This window comes from Orycteropus afer, unplaced genomic scaffold (genome assembly GCF_000298275.1).
Source record: "Orycteropus afer afer isolate SDZICR_OR568_19922 unplaced genomic scaffold, OryAfe1.0 scaffold00066, whole genome shotgun sequence".
NCBI lineage: Eukaryota > Metazoa > Chordata > Mammalia > Tubulidentata > Orycteropodidae > Orycteropus > Orycteropus afer.
The window spans coordinates 7,544,180-7,562,527 of record NW_006921653.1 but is presented as its reverse complement, the minus strand read 5'-3'; the positions used below and the strand labels follow the sequence as shown (position 1 = coordinate 7,562,527).

The 18,348-nt window shown below is 38.2% G+C and overlaps 1 protein-coding gene across 1 annotated transcript in view; it reads left to right on the top strand.

Moving 5' to 3' along the window:
* The first annotated feature begins 752 nt into the window (after positions 1-752).
* The window catches only part of CPB1 (carboxypeptidase B1), a 47,166-nt gene continuing 29,570 nt past the window's right edge, over positions 753-18,348 (top strand). The window contains exons 1-5 of the mRNA XM_007940193.2: positions 753-823; positions 951-1,026; positions 10,658-10,782; positions 17,599-17,698; positions 17,783-17,884. Coding sequence (XP_007938384.1) covers positions 753-823; positions 951-1,026; positions 10,658-10,782; positions 17,599-17,698; positions 17,783-17,884 — 474 coding nt within the window. The remainder of the gene's footprint in view (positions 824-950; positions 1,027-10,657; positions 10,783-17,598; positions 17,699-17,782; positions 17,885-18,348) is intronic.

The following is an 18,348-nucleotide window of genomic DNA, read 5'->3' as shown; positions in this document are numbered from 1 at the left end:
ATGAAAACATATGTCCACAAAAATAATTGTATAAATATGTTTATTTCAACTTTATTCATAACAACAAAATTGCAAACAACTCAAATATCCATCAACAGGAGAATGGATAAGCAAACTGTAATATAGTCGTATTATAGAATACTACTTGTCAATAAAAAGGAACAAATAGTATAGACAAAAATACTGATGAATCTTAAAAACATTATCATGAGTGAAAACAGCCAGAAAAATATATATGATATGTCACATTTACATGAAGTTCTAGTACAAGAAAAATTAATGTATGAGGCTAGAAATAAGCAATTCCCTGAAGGGAGTGCAGAAAAAGATTGGAAAAGTGCTGGAAGAAACTTTTTAGGATGATAAAAATGCCCTACATCTTGGGGTGTATATATTTATCAAATTTCATTAAACTTTACACTTAAATATATATAATTTATTGTATTTATATATATATCCATTCAAAACAAAAAAAGACTACAAAATAGATTTTACTTAAAATTCATTTACCTCTAGACTATTCAAGGTCTAGCATCCAAATTAGATAGTTTGAACTTCACATTATTTGCTCTGTTTCCACAGGTGTTAAGAGAATGATTCTCCCAGACTTTACACAGCTACCAAGGCAACAACACTGGGAAAACTATTAACCAAGATTTGATAGAGCATATTTGCAATCAGGAGATGAAAATAAAGAACACCGTGGGTTATAAAAGCAGGTGAACCCCATCCACCAGACCTACTCAGGCAAAATGTTAGCATTCCTGGTTCTGGTCACTGTGGCCCTAGCATCTGCTCACCATTCTGGTGAGCATTTTGAAGGGTAAGTAATCAACTTCTTAAATATGAGCCAGCACTCTTCCTTGCTCATATTTAAGACTAAAATCCAAAATTTGGATGCATTACTCTTTTCAAATATTCTATTCTTCCTCCTCTATCTCACCTTTCAGTGAGAAGGTGTTCCGTGTCAATGTTGAAGATGAAAAGCAAATTAACTTAATCCAGGAGTTGGCCAGCACCACCCAGGTAAGTAACAATTCTGTGCTATAGGCTTACTTCACACCTACTTTAAAATCTTAGATTGCATTGTGATTCCACCAAAGGAAGACTGACATGAAATATGAACATTAATACTTATGGTAGCAAAAACATTAGAACCTGGAAAAAACTTTAGTTCCAATATGCTGCCTCTTTTCTGCCTAAATTGTTGTTACTATTAGGTATTCTAGAGTCGGTTCCAACACATAGTGACCCCAAGTACAACAGAACAAAACTCTCCCTAGCCCTGCACTATCCTCATAACTGTTGCTATGCTTGAGCCATTGTAGCAGTCACTGTGTCAATCCACCTCATTGAGGATCTTCCTCTTTTTCTTTGACCCTCTGCATTACCAAGCATGATATCCTTCTCCAGGGACTGGCCCCTCCTCATAACATGACCAAAGCAGGTGAGATGAAGTCTGGCCATTCTCACTTCTAAGAGCATTCCAGCTGCACTTCCTCCAAGACAGATTTGTTCATTCTTCCAGAAGTCTATGGTATTTTCAACATTCTTCAGCAAAACCACAATTTTAATTCATCAATTCTTCTGTGGTCTTCCTTATATATTATCCTGCTGTCATATGCATCTGAGACAAATGAAAAAGTCATGGCTTTGATCAGGTGCTCTTTAGTCTTCAAAGTGACATATTTGCTCTTTACCACATTAAAGAGGTCTTTTGCAGCAGATTTTCCCAGTGCAATATGTCTGATTTCTTGACTGTTCCTTCTATGGTTGTTGACTGTGTATTCAAGTAAGATGAAATTGTTAACAACTTCAATCTTTTTTCCATTTATCATGATGCTGCTCATGGACCCAATTGGGAGGATTTTGATTTTCTCTATGTTGAGATATAATCCATACTGAAAGCAGAAGTGTTTGATCTTCATCAGTAAGTGCCTCAAGTCCTTTTCACTTTCAGCAAGCAAGGTTGTGTAATCTGCATGTTGCATTGTTATTAAGACTTCCTCCAATCCTGATGCTGCATCCTTCTTCACCTAATCCACCTTCTCAGATTATTTCCTCAGCATGTGCCGGCAAGTCGGCCCCGACTCATACAGACTGAATAAGTATGCTGAAACACACCTTTCCTGATTTTAAACCATGCACTATGCCCTTGTTCTGTTCAAACAACTGCCTTTTGGTCTATGTACTGGTTCCTCACAAGCACAATTAAGTGTTCTGGAATTCTCATTCTTCACAATGTAATTCATAATTTGTTGTGATCCACACAGTTGAGTGCCTTTTCTTAGTCAACAAAACACAGGTAAATATCTTTCTTGTATCCTCTGCTTTCAGCCAAGATCCATCTGACATCTGCAATGATATCCCTCATTCCACTTTCTCTTCTGAATCTGGCTTGAATTTCTGGTAGTTTCCTATCAATGATTTGCTGCACTTTTTTATTATCTTCTGCAAAATTTACTTGTGTGTGATATTAATAATTTCCACCTAAATTAGATAATTTCTGCCTAAATAGATCATCAAAAACCTACAGTATTATAAAGCCATGTTAACTTTTGAAAGAACATGACAACTGGATGACTTGGAACTGTCGTGAAGGTCACATCTAATGCAGTCACTTCCATTCTAGAGCAAAAGAGAAAAATTATCAACTTGGATTTTGCTGTAAAATTGGACTTTTGTCCAATTTGATTTCCACATCGCATGTATCATCTGTTCTCTTTGGTTTTCTTTCATTCCAAATTGAACAGCTTGGGTTTTCATGACCTTGATGTGGGTCTCCTTAATGATATGGCAGGATGGGGGGCAGGGTGAACAGGTAAAAACCCATGAGTGACTTCCATACTTTTCTTCTGCTTACAAGAAACCAAAAATCTCTATGCTACTTAAAAAAAAAAAAAAACAACCACCCACTATATGGGATGTTATTGTTGTTGTTATGTGCCATTGAGTCGACCCGACTCATAGCAACCCCTCCTTGGGTTTCTGAGGCAGTATCACTATGGAAGTAGATTGCCCAACCATCCTTCCAAGGAGTGGCTGGTGGGTTTGAACTGTCAGCTTTCTGGTTAGCAGTCAAGCGCCTTAGGCACTACGCTACCAAAGCTCCACTGGATGGGATAAGAACTGACATTTTTCATTGTATATGTACTGTAGCAGAATTATATTGCTGATCACAAATAGTTCTATTTGAGCTAATGCTGTTTCCTCGTGTATATATACATCAAAATAACCTGCAAGCTCTTAAATATCCTTTTAAAAATCTACGTATAGATATAAGGAGTTCTGGTGGTGCAGTGCCTAAGGCATTTGACTGCTAACCAGAAGTTGGTGGTTCAAACTCACCAGCCACTCCATGGAAGGAAGACAGGGCAATCTACTTCCATAAAGATTTATTACCTCAGAAATCCAACGGGGGTCGTTATGAGTCATAGTTAATTAAATGGCAGTGGGTTTGGTTTTTGGTTTCTGTGTAGATACATAGAAAGTAATTTCTTCTATTTCAAAGTGTAGAGGGAGACAGTGACAGGTGGCATAATAACAGACTCAGAAGTTTTAAAACTGAAAGAGAATATGAAGTCATCTATACCTGCCTTTCACACAAATGTAGAATTGCCTCCATGAAAACGGTATTTCTGGTTGCTAGCCCTAACAAAACCTGCTTGGGTACTTCCAGGAATACTAAGTAAACTACTTTTCTAAATAGGCCATTTGCCTCAGAAATGATTTTTATTATTTTCTTCCTAATACTGAGATGGAAGCTGCTTTCTCTAACTTTGTCCCATTGGACACAGCTGAGCTAAATATTGTGTTACCTCTAAGATTTATCTCCTGCATGCCTGCCATCATTTCTCTTAACACTGGTTTACAAACTCTTGATCATTCTGGTCACTTCTGGTTACAGCTCAGTCTTCTGTCTATATTTCTTTTTAAAAATGTAGCTACCAGGATTGACAGTTGGCTTCCAGGTATGCTTTGATTAATATATACTACTGGACCAATGCCTGCCTTCATTTGTAAAGCAGACATTTATTAATGGGGCCTAAAATGCTTTTTAGCACCTTGAGCAGTCATAAAACACTCTCAGATTATATTAAACCTGTAGTCAATCAAAATCATTGTTATTTTTTTCTCACCCTCAAACAAGGTATTCCCCTTTCTGTACCTGCCTGGGTTTTGTTGTTGTTGTTGTTTTAACATAAATGCAGGATTTTATGTTTATGCTGTTAAAATTTATACTGATAGCCTGTCTTTAGAATGTTATTTGTTAAAAGCTAATTCAAGCATCCAGGGAAATAATTCTTCACCCTACGTTTATATCACCAGCAAGTTTGATAAGCATAACTTCTTGACTTCAATCTTTGTCACTGATAAAGAAGAGTATTAAGTAGGTCAGGAGGTCAGCATAGAACTAGAGACCTCCTTCATGTTTCACTCATTCAACGCATATTTATCATGTGTCTCTAATGTGCCAGACATAAGTATTAAGCACTGAACATGATTCATTAATCAACTGTCCTTGGATAAGTTTGATCAACTACCCATGTTATTGCAGAATTACCTACAGCTATCACTGCACTGTTTTCCAGCTTGTAAAGAAGGATATCAATTCTGAGATTGTCCAATGCTTTGCTGAGTTCAAAATTCAGCATTCTACCAGGCTAGTGGCCTCCTCCAATAATAAGATGAAGTTAATTGGGCCTGATTTATTCTTGCTTTAAACCACGGTAGCTCCCAGGGATCACAGTTCCCTTTTCTGAGAATTCACAGTCCACCTGCTTCCACTTTACTCTGCAGCTTCACCATAATCCATGTGTGATGGTTATGTTGTGTGTCAACTTGGCTGGCCTGGTTGAGTGGCTGGGCAGCTGATCGTAGTTATTCCCCATGATGAGACTGGCAATCAACTCCATGGTGAGATCTACCACAAGCAGCTGAGTAGCTGTCTTTGAGATGTGGTCTGCTTCCCATATGTAAGAAGCAGCTCTGGAAATGGTTTCTAGCTTTTTGGTACACTTGAACCCTGCATGTAGCCACATCATCGTTCAGCAGCCTGCCATGTTGCCTCAGCAGCCAGCAGCTGTCTGAGTGAAGAAACACCTCTAGCTCCAGTGGGCTGGGAGCAGGAGGCAGAGCTAGACCCCAAGGTTGAGAGGCTTTCACCCAGCCCTTAGAGCCTGGCCCTTTGAACTTGGACTTAAAGCCTCCAAATTGTAAGAATAAACTCCTATTTTTTAAGGCCATCCCATTTGTGATATATTCTTGTCAGAGCGGCACTAGGCAACCAGAACACCTAGCAGTCCTCGGGAGCTCCCGCTTCTGAGATTCACCTGTTTTGCTACTTATGAAATTCAAGATTTGCCCACTCCACGTTCTCGGTGGTCCCTTCAAACTCTGACTTCTTCAAGATTGCTAAGAAAGTTGTGATTACATCTTCTGTATTTTTTAGTTATCCAAAATTCAACATTTTACGGTGGTCAAGAGCCTAGAATCTGGACTCAGAATAGATCCAATAGGTCCAACACTCACTAGCTGGACCTTGGACATTTTGTTTAAACTCTCTGTGCCTTTATCTCCTCATTTATAAAATGAGGATAATAATACTATTTACCTTGGAGAGTTGTAAAATTTTTAAATAATAATATGTGGAAAATACTTAGAAAGTATTTTTATAATAAAAGCTATATAAATGTTTAAGGAGCTCTGGTAGCACAGTGCCTAAGACATCTGATTGCTAACCAGAGAATGGTGGTTCAAACCCACCAGCCACTCAATGGAAGCAAGACTAGGCGATCTACTTCTGAAAGATGTACAGCCTTGAAAATTCAGTGGGGGTTGCTATGAGTCGGAATTAACTTGATGGTAGTGGGTTTGTGTGTGTGTGTGTGTGTGTGTGTTTAGGAGCTCTGGTGGTCCTGTGCTAAGGTATTCGGCTGTTAATCAAAAGGTCGTCAGTTCGAACACTCCACAGGAGAAAGATGAGACAGTTTTGCCTCCATAAATATTTACAACCTTGAAAATCCTATGGGACAGTTCTACTGTCCTATAGGGTCTTTATGAGTTGGAGTCAACTCAATAGCAGTAGGTATATAAGTGTTTGCTATTATTAAGTCTGGGATTTTGAAATCAATATACATGGCTGAGTATAATCACCTCTTTCTTCATCTACATAGGCCTCAATACCTTCTTCCCAAAGAAAATATTTCATAGTATGTGAAAAATTCTTTACTTATCCTAGTAGTAACTAATTTCATTTCTCAATAGAAGTAAAAGAAACAAGAGATAGTATAACTCCTCAGAAAAAAATAAGATTTAAATAGAGGTACGTTTTCTCTTCCATCTGCAAAGATCATGTTTTACTTCTAAGCAATGGAACTGCATCTTTCTCCTTTACTCTTTTTAATTTTAACATGATTGAAAAAGAGATTTTTTTTCTTCATAGCAATCCTGCAAGTGCAGCATATTCTAGGATGTAGCCTTCCTGATAAGATCATTACAAGGGCATCCAGTCTTTGTATTCATCCTTGGCCATGTGTCCTTCCTCCCAGCTTTTGAACACATCCTTTTAAAACCTGAACATATTGGAGAACTCTGTGACCACATTGGACCCAACAGTCCCTAACACACACACACACACACACACACACACACTTAGCATTTAGATCTTCTGTAATTGTATAGTAAGGATTTTATTTTATCTCCTTGCAATCAGAGTTGTACTCATTCTTTTTTTTTTTTTTTTAAGCCCATCACCATAGAGCATATCCTCTTTTCTCTGGACTTTCTTGAACTCTATGTTTTCCTGAGTTTGAAATGCACATTTATCTATGCCAACAGTAAAATGATTACAGTCTTCCAATGTTCCCACCACTCTTACTACCAGTAAGTTCTTCCCTGCTGTTCTCAGTAAGACCTACCATAGTCATCACTTCCCTTCCAAGAAGAAATGAAAATTTCATCAAGATAATTGAAGAATCCATCAGATGTTCTGTTTATAATCAATTGCAACATCCAGCAAATTTCTGAAGAACTAAAGATCCCCAACACCAACATTCTTTTATATTCTCATTTTATTCCCAAAAGATTGTAACTTGGATTACTTATCTTTGTCTTACATTTGTGCTAATTTTGTGATGTGTTTTAGGAAGAACTCTTTAGTTACCAGTTGTATGTAGATATTACCTACAATGCTATCACGTAAACATATCTCTTTACCTTCCAACAAATGTTCTGTATGTTTCTTCACCATTCATCTTACTGGATCTGGATTCAGTTTTATAATGTCTTGACATAAATAAAATTCAATTCCCTACATTTTATATAATGTATCTTATTCTACTTCCATATTTCAGACATAAATCTCACTTACAAAAACCAAAACCAAACCCACTGCTGTAGAGTCGTATCCGACTCATAGCGACCCCTCCTTGGGTTTCCAAGGCAGTATCAATAGGGAAGTAGATTGCCCAATCTTCCTTCCAGGGAGTGGCTGGTAGGTTTGAACTGCCAGCCTTCTGGTTAGCATTCAGTTGCCTTAGGCACTACACTACCAGAGCTCCTCAAGGTCTTGGTAATTCATGAAATTTCTTATTTATTTCCTCTGTTTATACTTTGAATTTATTTATTATTTGTATCTATAGCCAGTGTGCTAGTAAACAACTATGTAAGTGTAGGGACAACCTCCAGTAATAGTAAGCCAGTGGCACATTTGCAACACTCCATAGTGTTGCACGTTAGCAGACTTTCCTGACCGTCTCTCTCCGGGTCAAACTGAAATTTTTAAATGATCTCAGGTTAGATCTGTAAGTCTCCTGTCAAATATATTCATAAGATTTCTTCACCCCCTTTTCAAAAATCCATCATTCTAGTATCTTACAGCAGAATCTTAAAGGTGGTATATATATATATTTGACAGAGCTAGGACAAATGAGCAAAAGGTTAGGGAAGGCAACTTTCAGCTCAATAGATTAGAAAAAAAGAAAAAGAAAATCAGTCTGTCTGAGATGGTCCTAGACATGCTCAAGGTTGTATGAGAACCATCACCAGGGATTTGTGCAGGTATTTCTTGCTTTGAGTGGAAAGCTGGCAAATTAATATGACTTCTCCAAGAACTGACACTGAGACAAGGATTCAAGGGCAAAGATTTTTTGGGGGGACATCCAGGGAACACTGGTAGACAAATTAAGAGTGAAAGAGTGGCAGTCAATAAAAGGGGTACTATTACATCAGCTACCACAGAGGGCAACTGGAGTTAATCCTTACGGGAAAACTCTAGCAAAACATATGCTTCAGAATTTTCTCACTCAAGCAAGGAAGCTGGAGTATTTAGACATCCATTTTCCAGGGCCATTGATTGAAGACTTCCCTGGAAAGAGTATTTCGTCAGCACCTCCTTCCCGCCATAAACTGGTAGTTTGGTTTTTAGCAGTTATGGGAAGAGGAGCCCTCAGAAACAGAATTGCAGATGTTGGCAGTCCCCTGAGCACACTAAAAGGTCCAAGCATTATGTATGGGCAGAGCACTGACAATGTCTTCTACAGATGCTTAGAGGACTTCCTGTGTTTACCTCTGTGTCTCTAATAAAGTCACACTTCCCTCTCACACTTTACCTCAGAATGACAGAAGTTTATTAGGAGCAGAAATTCAGAGCCAACTATTTGACTGCTAACCAGAAGGCTGGCATTTCAAAACCACCAGCCACTCCTCAGAAGGAAGGTTGGGCAATCTACTTCTGTAGTGATACCACCTCGGAAACCCAAAGAGGGGTCACTATGAATTGGATTCGACTGGATGGCAATGAGTTTGGTTTGGTTTGGTTATTTATTATGATATATGTAACAAACATTTGACTTTGAAACAATTTTCACATGTATAGTTCAGTGACATTATGTTCATATTGTTCAAACTTCATCCTTATTTTTCTGACTTTTAAGGAGATGCTTTCTCTTATACTGTAATTATCTTTTGCCCCTCTTTCCACAATGTCAGTTAACTAGAATTTATTACCAACCCCTTGTTTTCTATCATGATATACCTTTATATTTCCTCCACCATCAATTAACTCCTCATCGTTATCCTCTAACCCTTGACTCATGAGGTCACTCTCACTGCTGGTGAGTCGGATCCAACTCATAGCAATCCCTCCTTGGGTTTCCGAGGTGGTATCACTACAGAAGTAGATTGCCCAACCTTCCTTCCGAGGAGTGGCTGGTGGCTTTGAACTGCCAGCCTTCTGGTTAGCAGTCAAGTGCCTTAGGCACTACATCACAAGATCACATCATGTATCAAATCCTTAAACAACCATCAAACCTCTCCCCTTTCAATCCCTTTGTAGCAAACACATTCATTCTTACTCTTCTGGAATCTCGCTTGATGGAATCCTTGTATCATTGCCTCCCATGCCATGATTATCAGTATGACCCTGACTCAGCACTCAGCTCCCATTAGACTTCTTCAGTCATTTGAATATTTCCAGGACAGGGTACAGGTTATTGGAGTCTCAACAGGTGTGTCTGAAACTGAGTCATTTTAACAGCTTACCACACCAGTTCCCTCCTCACCATCTCTAAGTCTGCCCAAACTTCCTTCCATGTTTCCAAGCTGTGGTTCTAAAAATCATCACCTGTCATGTTTCCAGCTGAGACTAGCTCACAAACACCTGAAGACAGACTGGGTGAGACTCAGGGGCAGAGGTATCACCTATATCATTCCCATCTCAAGCTTCTAGGTCTCCACTCAGTGCAAGGAAGAAATAGAAAAACAATACTTACAAGAGACAATATGCCCCTGGTTAATATTTTTCCATGGAAAAGGGAAATTCAAAATCACATCTCCTCAAATAAAAACATTAGAATTATCATAATCAGCCTGTTGTTTCTGTGCATAATTTTCTTTAAAGTTCTCATGAAACTGTAAAGTCCATAAAGACAGAGGCTATGTTAGATTTTTCTCACTAGTGAATTCCTGGTCTCAGACACGATGCCTAACACATAGTAGGTCTTCAGTAATACTTGCTGAACAGCTGAATAAGTGAGAATGTCAGTATACTACTGGGTCCCTGAGAGTGTTCTGTTTCTGATCATGTTGTCAAGATGCCTACTGTGGAAGGATGCTTTTGTTCTCCCTGGTGTGCCTTCTAGGTCAGGGATGCTACAAGTTCACACATTACTGTGACTTGGACAGCACTGAGTTCCCAGATAAAGTCATAAAATGTGGCCATAAAAAGTAAAAGGGAAACCTCAATTTCTCTCCATTAAATTTTATGTTACTAGTTAATTCACTAACCTCCATTCAGCAAATCTATCCATTACCACAAACTCTGTGATCACAGCAAGCATGTACTCCACAAAATCAATAAACAGAAAAGAGTAGTTATGGAATACTGTAATTAAGTAACATTGTGGAAAATGATTATTATATGTTCTTCATGCTTGTTGATAATCAGTTAAGGTTATATATTTGTAAATATTTTTATTGACATCTACCTGCTTAATCCCAACTCTTGTTCACTCAAATGAGATATTTGTAGGAGATTTCATGGATGATTTGATTTTGAAAATAACTCAATGGAGTACAGTAATGGTGTGCTCTCAGATGATAATTCACCCATTGAACTACAGGTGTTCAATACAGTGTATTTTTGTCCTTTATTCAGATTGATTTCTGGAAACCAGATTCTGCTACACAAATCAAACCTCATAGCACAGTTGACTTTCGTGTTAAAGCAGAAGATATTTTAACTGTAGAGGACTTCCTGGAGCAGAATGAATTACAATATGAGTAAGTTCATGCTTTACAGCTATTAAAATTCTCTTTCATACATTCTTTTATCTGAGCCTCTGAATAACTCTGGGAAGGTAAAAATGAGACCAGGAAGTTACATAACTTGTCCTGGGCCCCACAAGTATGTGACGACAGAGCTGGCTCTGGATTCCAAATCTTAAGATTTCAGACCAGATAGATTTTGTGTTTAGTCACTGCTCTAATTAAAATGGTTTTGACCCTTGAGTCCACCATTTTCTGCCAGGTATTTTGGGCGATCTACTTTCATACTGATAATGCCTCGGAAACCCAAGGAGGGGTCACTATGAATCGCATCTGACTCAATGGCAATGAGTGGTTTTTTGTTTTTGTTTTTGTTTTTTTCACTAGTTTAGAAATGATATTCAAAGAACAGGCCAAACCCATGGACACTGCTATTAGCTAGATGCCATTATAGTTCCACATCTTACCAGATCTTCTTGCCAGGTGAATGGCTGGGCCTATTGTGATCCATGAGAGCTCCTTATGTAACTTTAGCTTAAAGACCGAACTAAAGCAGACTGGGTTGCTCTTCTGTTCTTTTCCTTTTTACCCCAAGGCCTATCCACTATCTTTATTGATAGGAGAAGGCATGGAGAGATGGGCCCAAAGAAAGAAAAGTGATTTTCCAAAGGCCTAGAGTTGGCTAACTGATTATTCATGTCTCCTCTCCCCAGATATGACCCTTGTGCTTTCTAAGATGAAAATGTCTTCATAAATAGAGGAAATTGTCCCTTTGTTGATCTAACAGATACTGAATGCCTACATGTACCAAATACTGAACAAGAAAAATATGGCCCCACCTGCTTAGAGAAAGATAAACCTTAAGCAAGGAATTATAGTAATGTGTGATAGACATTAAGAAGGGTAAAGAGGCAAAAGAATAGACCAAGTCTAGGAAGTGAGGCTTCAGCTGAGATTGCAAAGATGAATAGAACTTATCCAGGCAAAGACAAGGAAAAGCCATATTTTAGCTAGAGAAGGCTACAAGTTAAGGTGGGAGGTATGAGAGACCATGTTGAGCCAGAGGCATCAGCATGAAGGAAAAAGAGAAATGAGACCTTTAGTTCTGATGGAAAGCAGAATTCTTCCTCCAAGGTGTGGAAGAGGGAGGAGAAAAGAGAACATCTTAGCCTTCAGTCCTGAGAATGTTCATCCAGCATTTCCCCACTACAAGCTCCAGTCTTCATTATGTTTAAAAAAACAAACAAATATGTGACCTACATAATTTTAAGATTAGAAATTTTCTTATTTTTCACACCTTGTTGTTGTTGTTAGTTGTCTTTGAGTCGATTGTGACTCATGGGGACCCCAAGAGTGAAAAGTAGAATTCTCCATAGGGTGTCTAAGACAGTGCCCTTTCAGAAGCACATCACCAGGTCTTAACTTCTGAGTTGCCTCTGAGTGAGTTCAAATCACCAACCTTTCAGTTAGTCATACAGCGCTTAACCATTTGTACCCTCCAGGGACTTCTTTTACATTTTAAAAGTATAGAAGGATAGTATTTATGCCAGTGATGACATCAGAATTATCAGATGTAAAATCTGTACCTCCATCAGAAGTAGTAGTGTTTCAAGGATAGTGCAACAAGCATATGCTTAAGAAAAAAAAAGAGACCAGGATTCAAATCACAGCTCTGCAATTTTCTGACTGTGTGACCTTGGGTAATTTGCTTAACCTTTCTGAACTTCAGTTCCCTTATCCACAAAATGATGATATAGTACTTCCCTCAAAGGATAGTTGTTGTGAAAATGTAATAAAACTATTACTATTGCTGAAAATGCTGCTATGATTTACTAGTATACAAAGAGGGAAATCATGCATCTTTTAAGGGTCAACAGAAACTGTTATGCTTAACCCCATTGTTGCCTCATACTGCTTAGCTATCTGCTTTTGCCTGAGGGGAATGCCAAAATATAACCCTTAGAACTGCCTTTTTAAAACAAAGATTTAATGCAGTGAGTTTTAAAATGTGCTTAAGATTCACATCTGTGACATTTTGCTTTCCTTATCATACTGGGAAGGCCTTCTAAGTCCTAGTCTTTAGGAACTGTCAATAATATTCAAAAAGAGAACAGTTTCCTTTTCATTCCCTTAGAAGAATGAAGTAAGTTCAATGACCATAGACTAGCCCTAACTACTTGAATGATGCCGTAATTCTATCCATATCACAAAACAGTAAAAAGGGCTTCTAGTTGCATATCAATCTCTTTTGATCAGGTGGAAAATGCACTTCCTTTTTCAGTGGTAAACTTTTTGGGAACTGTGTATGAACATTGTCCCATCTAGAACATAAGATATTCCCTGAAGACTAAAATCTTAATTTTTGCTTCCCTGTTCACCGCTTAGCACATTTGTAGCATATAATTTTCTAAATATTAAATAATAATAAGTCCCTAGAAATCCTGGCGAAGCACACCAGCAATATTCTTGCCGGGGCTGTGAGCAGTCCCCGTGCATCCCATTATTACCTCACATGGTAACTAATTTGTATGGAGACAGTTTCCTGTCAGCAAGAATCTGTAGTTGTTTGTGTGTCTAAGAGAAACCTCTACTGCACGAGTTCCACCAAAATAGCTTTTCAAATTTTTCAGTGGTTCCGGCCCTCTTCATCAAGACCTGCATCATTTAACAGCTTTAATCAAATACTGAATTATCATGGGGAAAAAAAAAATCAAAATATGTGCAAAAAGAAATACAACACTATCTTTAAATGCCAGCGTTGCACACTTAGGTAATGACAGACTAAGAATCAGCTGATATAAATCTACAATTTATAGTACTAAACCCAAATTAAAGGAATCTTTTGATAGACAGCCCTCTGCAGAATTCTGTCTTTGCTCTAGCCTATCCAGGGAGACATTGACTGTTGCTAAATGCCTATAACATCATTATCATGCACAGACATTTCAGAGTCACACAGGAAAGTGTCCTTGGCTAGCAAGGGGCACATAGTGCAGGAGCTAGCCAAATAATCTACTTTCAGGAATCTGAAAGGAGGAAAAAACTGAGTTATTGCTTTCTTTCTCAGACATTGTGTTCCTTGGTTCACTGGGAGTCCCAGTCATCTAATTTGCCTGCATGTTAAAAAAAAAAAAAAGAGGAAGTTGGATGGCTCTATAAAAGGAGCATATAAAAGTATAAAATAGTGTGCATGCGTCTGTTTTTTGGAGCTGTAATGAGGTCTCAATTATATTAAGAGGCATTGTTTTAATCTTCTAAAATAGAAGCTCATTATTTAGTAATAATATTTTGTAATATAGTTTAAGTGGTGCTTTGTCCTAAATCTTATAAAATCAAATAATCATAGGGCTGGAAAGGATCATTTGAGGTCAATCCCCCGCCTTCAGGCAAAAGTTGGCACCACATTTCAACTGCGTTCTGATGCTCCTTTGCAAGTTACTAGAGGATACTTTTACTCTTGGGTGTCATCTTAAATTTAACTGGTTATTATTATTATTTTTTATGTTCCTTTGTCCAGATTATTGATGAAAATATTTAACACAATGATAACTCTAAGAGAATGCCTCTTGTTAGCACTAAACAAAATGCTAGCCCTGTATAGTCTCTGATTTTTCAAAATCATTTGAACTGGAAGGTTGAGTGCAAGTGAAAGGGTACAGATATGCAATAGAAGATTCATAGATACAGTCCTATGTCTTTTGAAAGGTTTGTGGCTATGGAAATGCCTGTTGTTGTTGTTGTTGTTGTTGTTTGCCATCGAGTCGGCCCCGACTCATAGCGACCGCTCCTTGGGTTTCCGAGGCAGTATCACTACAGAAGTAGGAATGCCCAACCTTCCTTCCGAGGAGTGGCAAGGAAGGTTGGGCATTCCTACTTCTGTAGTGATACTGCCTCGGAAACCCAAGGAGGGGTCGCTATGAGTCAGGGCCTAGGAACAATTAACTGATGATTTCTCTCTCAGTGCTTCCCATAAGAAGCCATGTGACCTACATTATATTTTACTTGCTCACCAACAGTGGAAACCAAAACCCAAACCCACTAGCATCAAGTCGATTCCAACTCATAGCAACCCTATAAGACAGTGTAGGACTGCCCTATATGGTTTCCACAGCTGTAATCTTTACAAAAGCAGACTGCCACATCTTTCTCCTGTGGAGTGACTGGTGGGTTCAAACTGTTAATCTCTCAGTTAGTAGCTAAGCACTTTAACCACTGTGCCACCAGGGCTCCATCTGACAGTGAAACTCTTAAAGTCAGAGTAGGTACCAGTAACCATTATCTATGAGTTTTTTAGCTGTGTCATTCAGTCAAAGAAGTTTCTTACAGTTTGGCAGGATTTGAATATGGTGGGTTTTGAAAAATACTGCCAGTTGATTTTTTAAAGTGTTCAAGGTTTTTTGTTTTGGTTTGGTTTTAGTTATCCTTGAAAATTGTTTTCCTAAATTGTGTCCATTCTAGTTTTTAGTTTCCTCCATGTTTTTCTGTAATTTATGAAGGCAGTAACTGGTAACTTTACCATAATTTAAAACTTTAAGGGTCTTTTTCTTACACATGGAAAAACACCTGTGTAAATAACCAAGGCCTATGAATTTAAGTCACGTCATTGCACTTTAGAGCCATAAGGAAGACTGAATAACAGCTAAATTATTAATTTGATTAAAATGCCCTAATCTTAAAAATAATGAAATTAAGACCCAGAGATTAAATGACATTTCTAAGGCCAACTTATAAATGAGGCAAAACTATGATCCTGATCTTTTGATTCCTACTTCAAGATTCCTTTTACTTCTACCTTATTCCCTAAAAATTCAATTTGGGTATTGAATATAATTACAGTACTTACTATAGTCATTGTCCCTAACTGCAGCCAGCAGGATAATGGTCCTCCAAAAATGTCCATGTCCTAATCTACAGAACCTATGAATATACTTTGTTACATGGTAAAGGGGAATTAAGGTTACAGATAGAATTAAGGTTGCTAATTAGCTGACCTTAAAATAAAAGATGGACCCTCATTCAAAATCTTTACAGAAAGGATGGAGACCAGATCCTCAGACATACCTTCCTTGATTGTGATATCACAGATAGTACTTTGCATTGGAGGAGTCACAGGTGTGACCCAGGAGGAATTTTTGGCTAGTCTCCTTCCTTCACATGGGATATTGCACCAGGATCTTATACTAAGGGGTCTGTAAATCTTTGAACACTTAAAACCCCAATGATGACTTCCAGTTTAGAACAGATCTTACTTAGTAATTGTCTAGACTAAGAGTAAACACACAAACAAAATAAATAAATAAATAAGTTAGGCCCAATGCAACCACAAGAGTCCTTAAAAGTGGAAGAGGGAGGCAGAAGAGGAGGTCAAAGTGACGTAGTCACTTGATCCACTTTTGCTGGCTTTGATGAAGAAAGAGAAGGGCCATGAGCCAAGGAATATGGGCAGTCTCTCAAAGCTAGAAAGGGCAAGGAATGGATTCTCCCCTAGAGCCTCCAGAAAGCAGTGCAGCTTTGCTGACATCTTAAGTTTAGCCCGCTGGACCTGTGTTGGTCTTCTAACATACAGAACTAAAAGAAAACAAATCTGTATTGTTTTAAGCCTACGTTTGCGGTAATATTTTACAGGAACCCCGAAAACTAGCACACTAACAAATTATTGATGATTGCTCACTGAAGAAAATGTCTTTTCATAGAATAAATTTTAAAATCTGCTTCTTTTCCTTTCTTGAAAAATACTACCTTAAGTCAGTTTAGTATTTGCCTTTTGCTAGGACTCAGATACCTTTGGATATTAATTTATTACATTTTCCATTAGTAGACACAAGTTCATGCCCAAGTTCACCAAATGAAGGAGAAACTGAGGGAGGTTCAGAGGATGTCCCTGACACACTTCATCAGAATGCCCTTGGGGCAGCCGGAAGGGAAGCCGACTTTTGATGTGCAGCTGGAATTCTCTGTGTGTCAGATAAAACCATTCCAAGGCTTAACTTTGTATAATAGAAGTTTCTGCAAACTAGCCTCTGTAATAGTCACAATACTGTGATCAAGGAGGTTAATGTTCATAGAATTCCATCCTTTTAGAACACTCTTTCCACTCAAAGTAGCAAAGGGAAATGAAATTGGATACACCGATATACCTTCCGGTCTGCCTTTTATAATAGGAACAATTCTTTTATAGAAATAAGCAGGCCTCCACAGTTCTGTCACCAATTTTCATTTTTTGTTGCTACAGAACCAATGTTAGATTACTTTAAACCAGCCAAAAATAAACCAAGCAGAAACAAGTTCCCAAGCCCAATATATTCATGCCTAATAAACCTTTAGCTTGCTAATATCTCTGGATTTCCATCTACCAAGGTATTTTCCTCAAACCTGGAGAAAAGCCTCAGGTGAACAACTGTCCTAGTTTGCTAGGGCCGAGTATTTTCCCGGGACACTGGACTTTCAAGTGCTAAAACTAGGAAAGTCCTAAGAAATTTACCATAGAGAGGTCTTAATTGTACAGTTTTATGTGGCTGCACAAGGCCCTCGTCCAGAATGCAGAAGGTACCAGGTGAAACTATTCTCAAGTTTACGGTTCAAGGACACATTCTCCATGTGTAATCTCCTTCATGATATATATATGCTTACTCTTTGTGATCAGTAACAGACTTTCACTTGAGCAGCTCAGGTTGAAGAGCATCAAGAACAATCAGAGGGTAAATGTCCCATCCACAAATGGGATAGGATTCACTGTCCCATCTACAAATCAGTGTCTTCGGGGTTCCACGTGTGTTCACTGAGAAGAAAATACACTATGTTCATAGGAACACTCACTCTGGTTCATTGTAGGGTGTTGATCCACAACCTGAGATCTGTGATGGAGGCTCAGTTTGACAGCCGGGTCCGCACAACTGGACACAGTTATGAGAAGTACAACAAATGGGAAACGGTATGATATGCACATGATTTAGACATTGCTTTGAAAACTGAACTAAGAATATCACATTAACCCATAAATGATTTAATTTGGTAGATAGAGGCTTGGACCCAACAAGTCGCTACTGATAATCCAGACCTCATCTCTCGCAGTGTCATCGGAACCACATTTGAAGGACGGAATATGTACCTCCTCAGGGTAATTGCTTTTAACCATGACCTTGCCACATCTGACAGCTTTAAATCAAAGAATTCTAACAATGAATTAACATCTGTTGCACAGATATGCTTATCCCAAACCTTGTTATAACTCTTTCCCTGCCTATATCCCCCAAGGAATCAAACAGATTCCCTGGCTTCTTCTATCATATGTGGATTTTAAACCATTATTTTGATTTATTCAAAAGGAAAAGTGCAATAAAATAAGAGAAGTCCTATAAATTTAACCACATTCCTGTAAGCAATGTAAATGATTCTCTACCTTGATGAAATTGTTCTCTCCCAGCTGTTGTTTGCAAATCCATTTGCTAAAGAGGTTCATAAACTTCACGTCTATCAGACAACATTACAAAGCATATCAACAATTTGTTTCTGTCGTCCTCAAACGCCATTTTTGTCATGTAATTCTAATGAAGAAAATAAAAAGACTAGGAATAAGTGGGA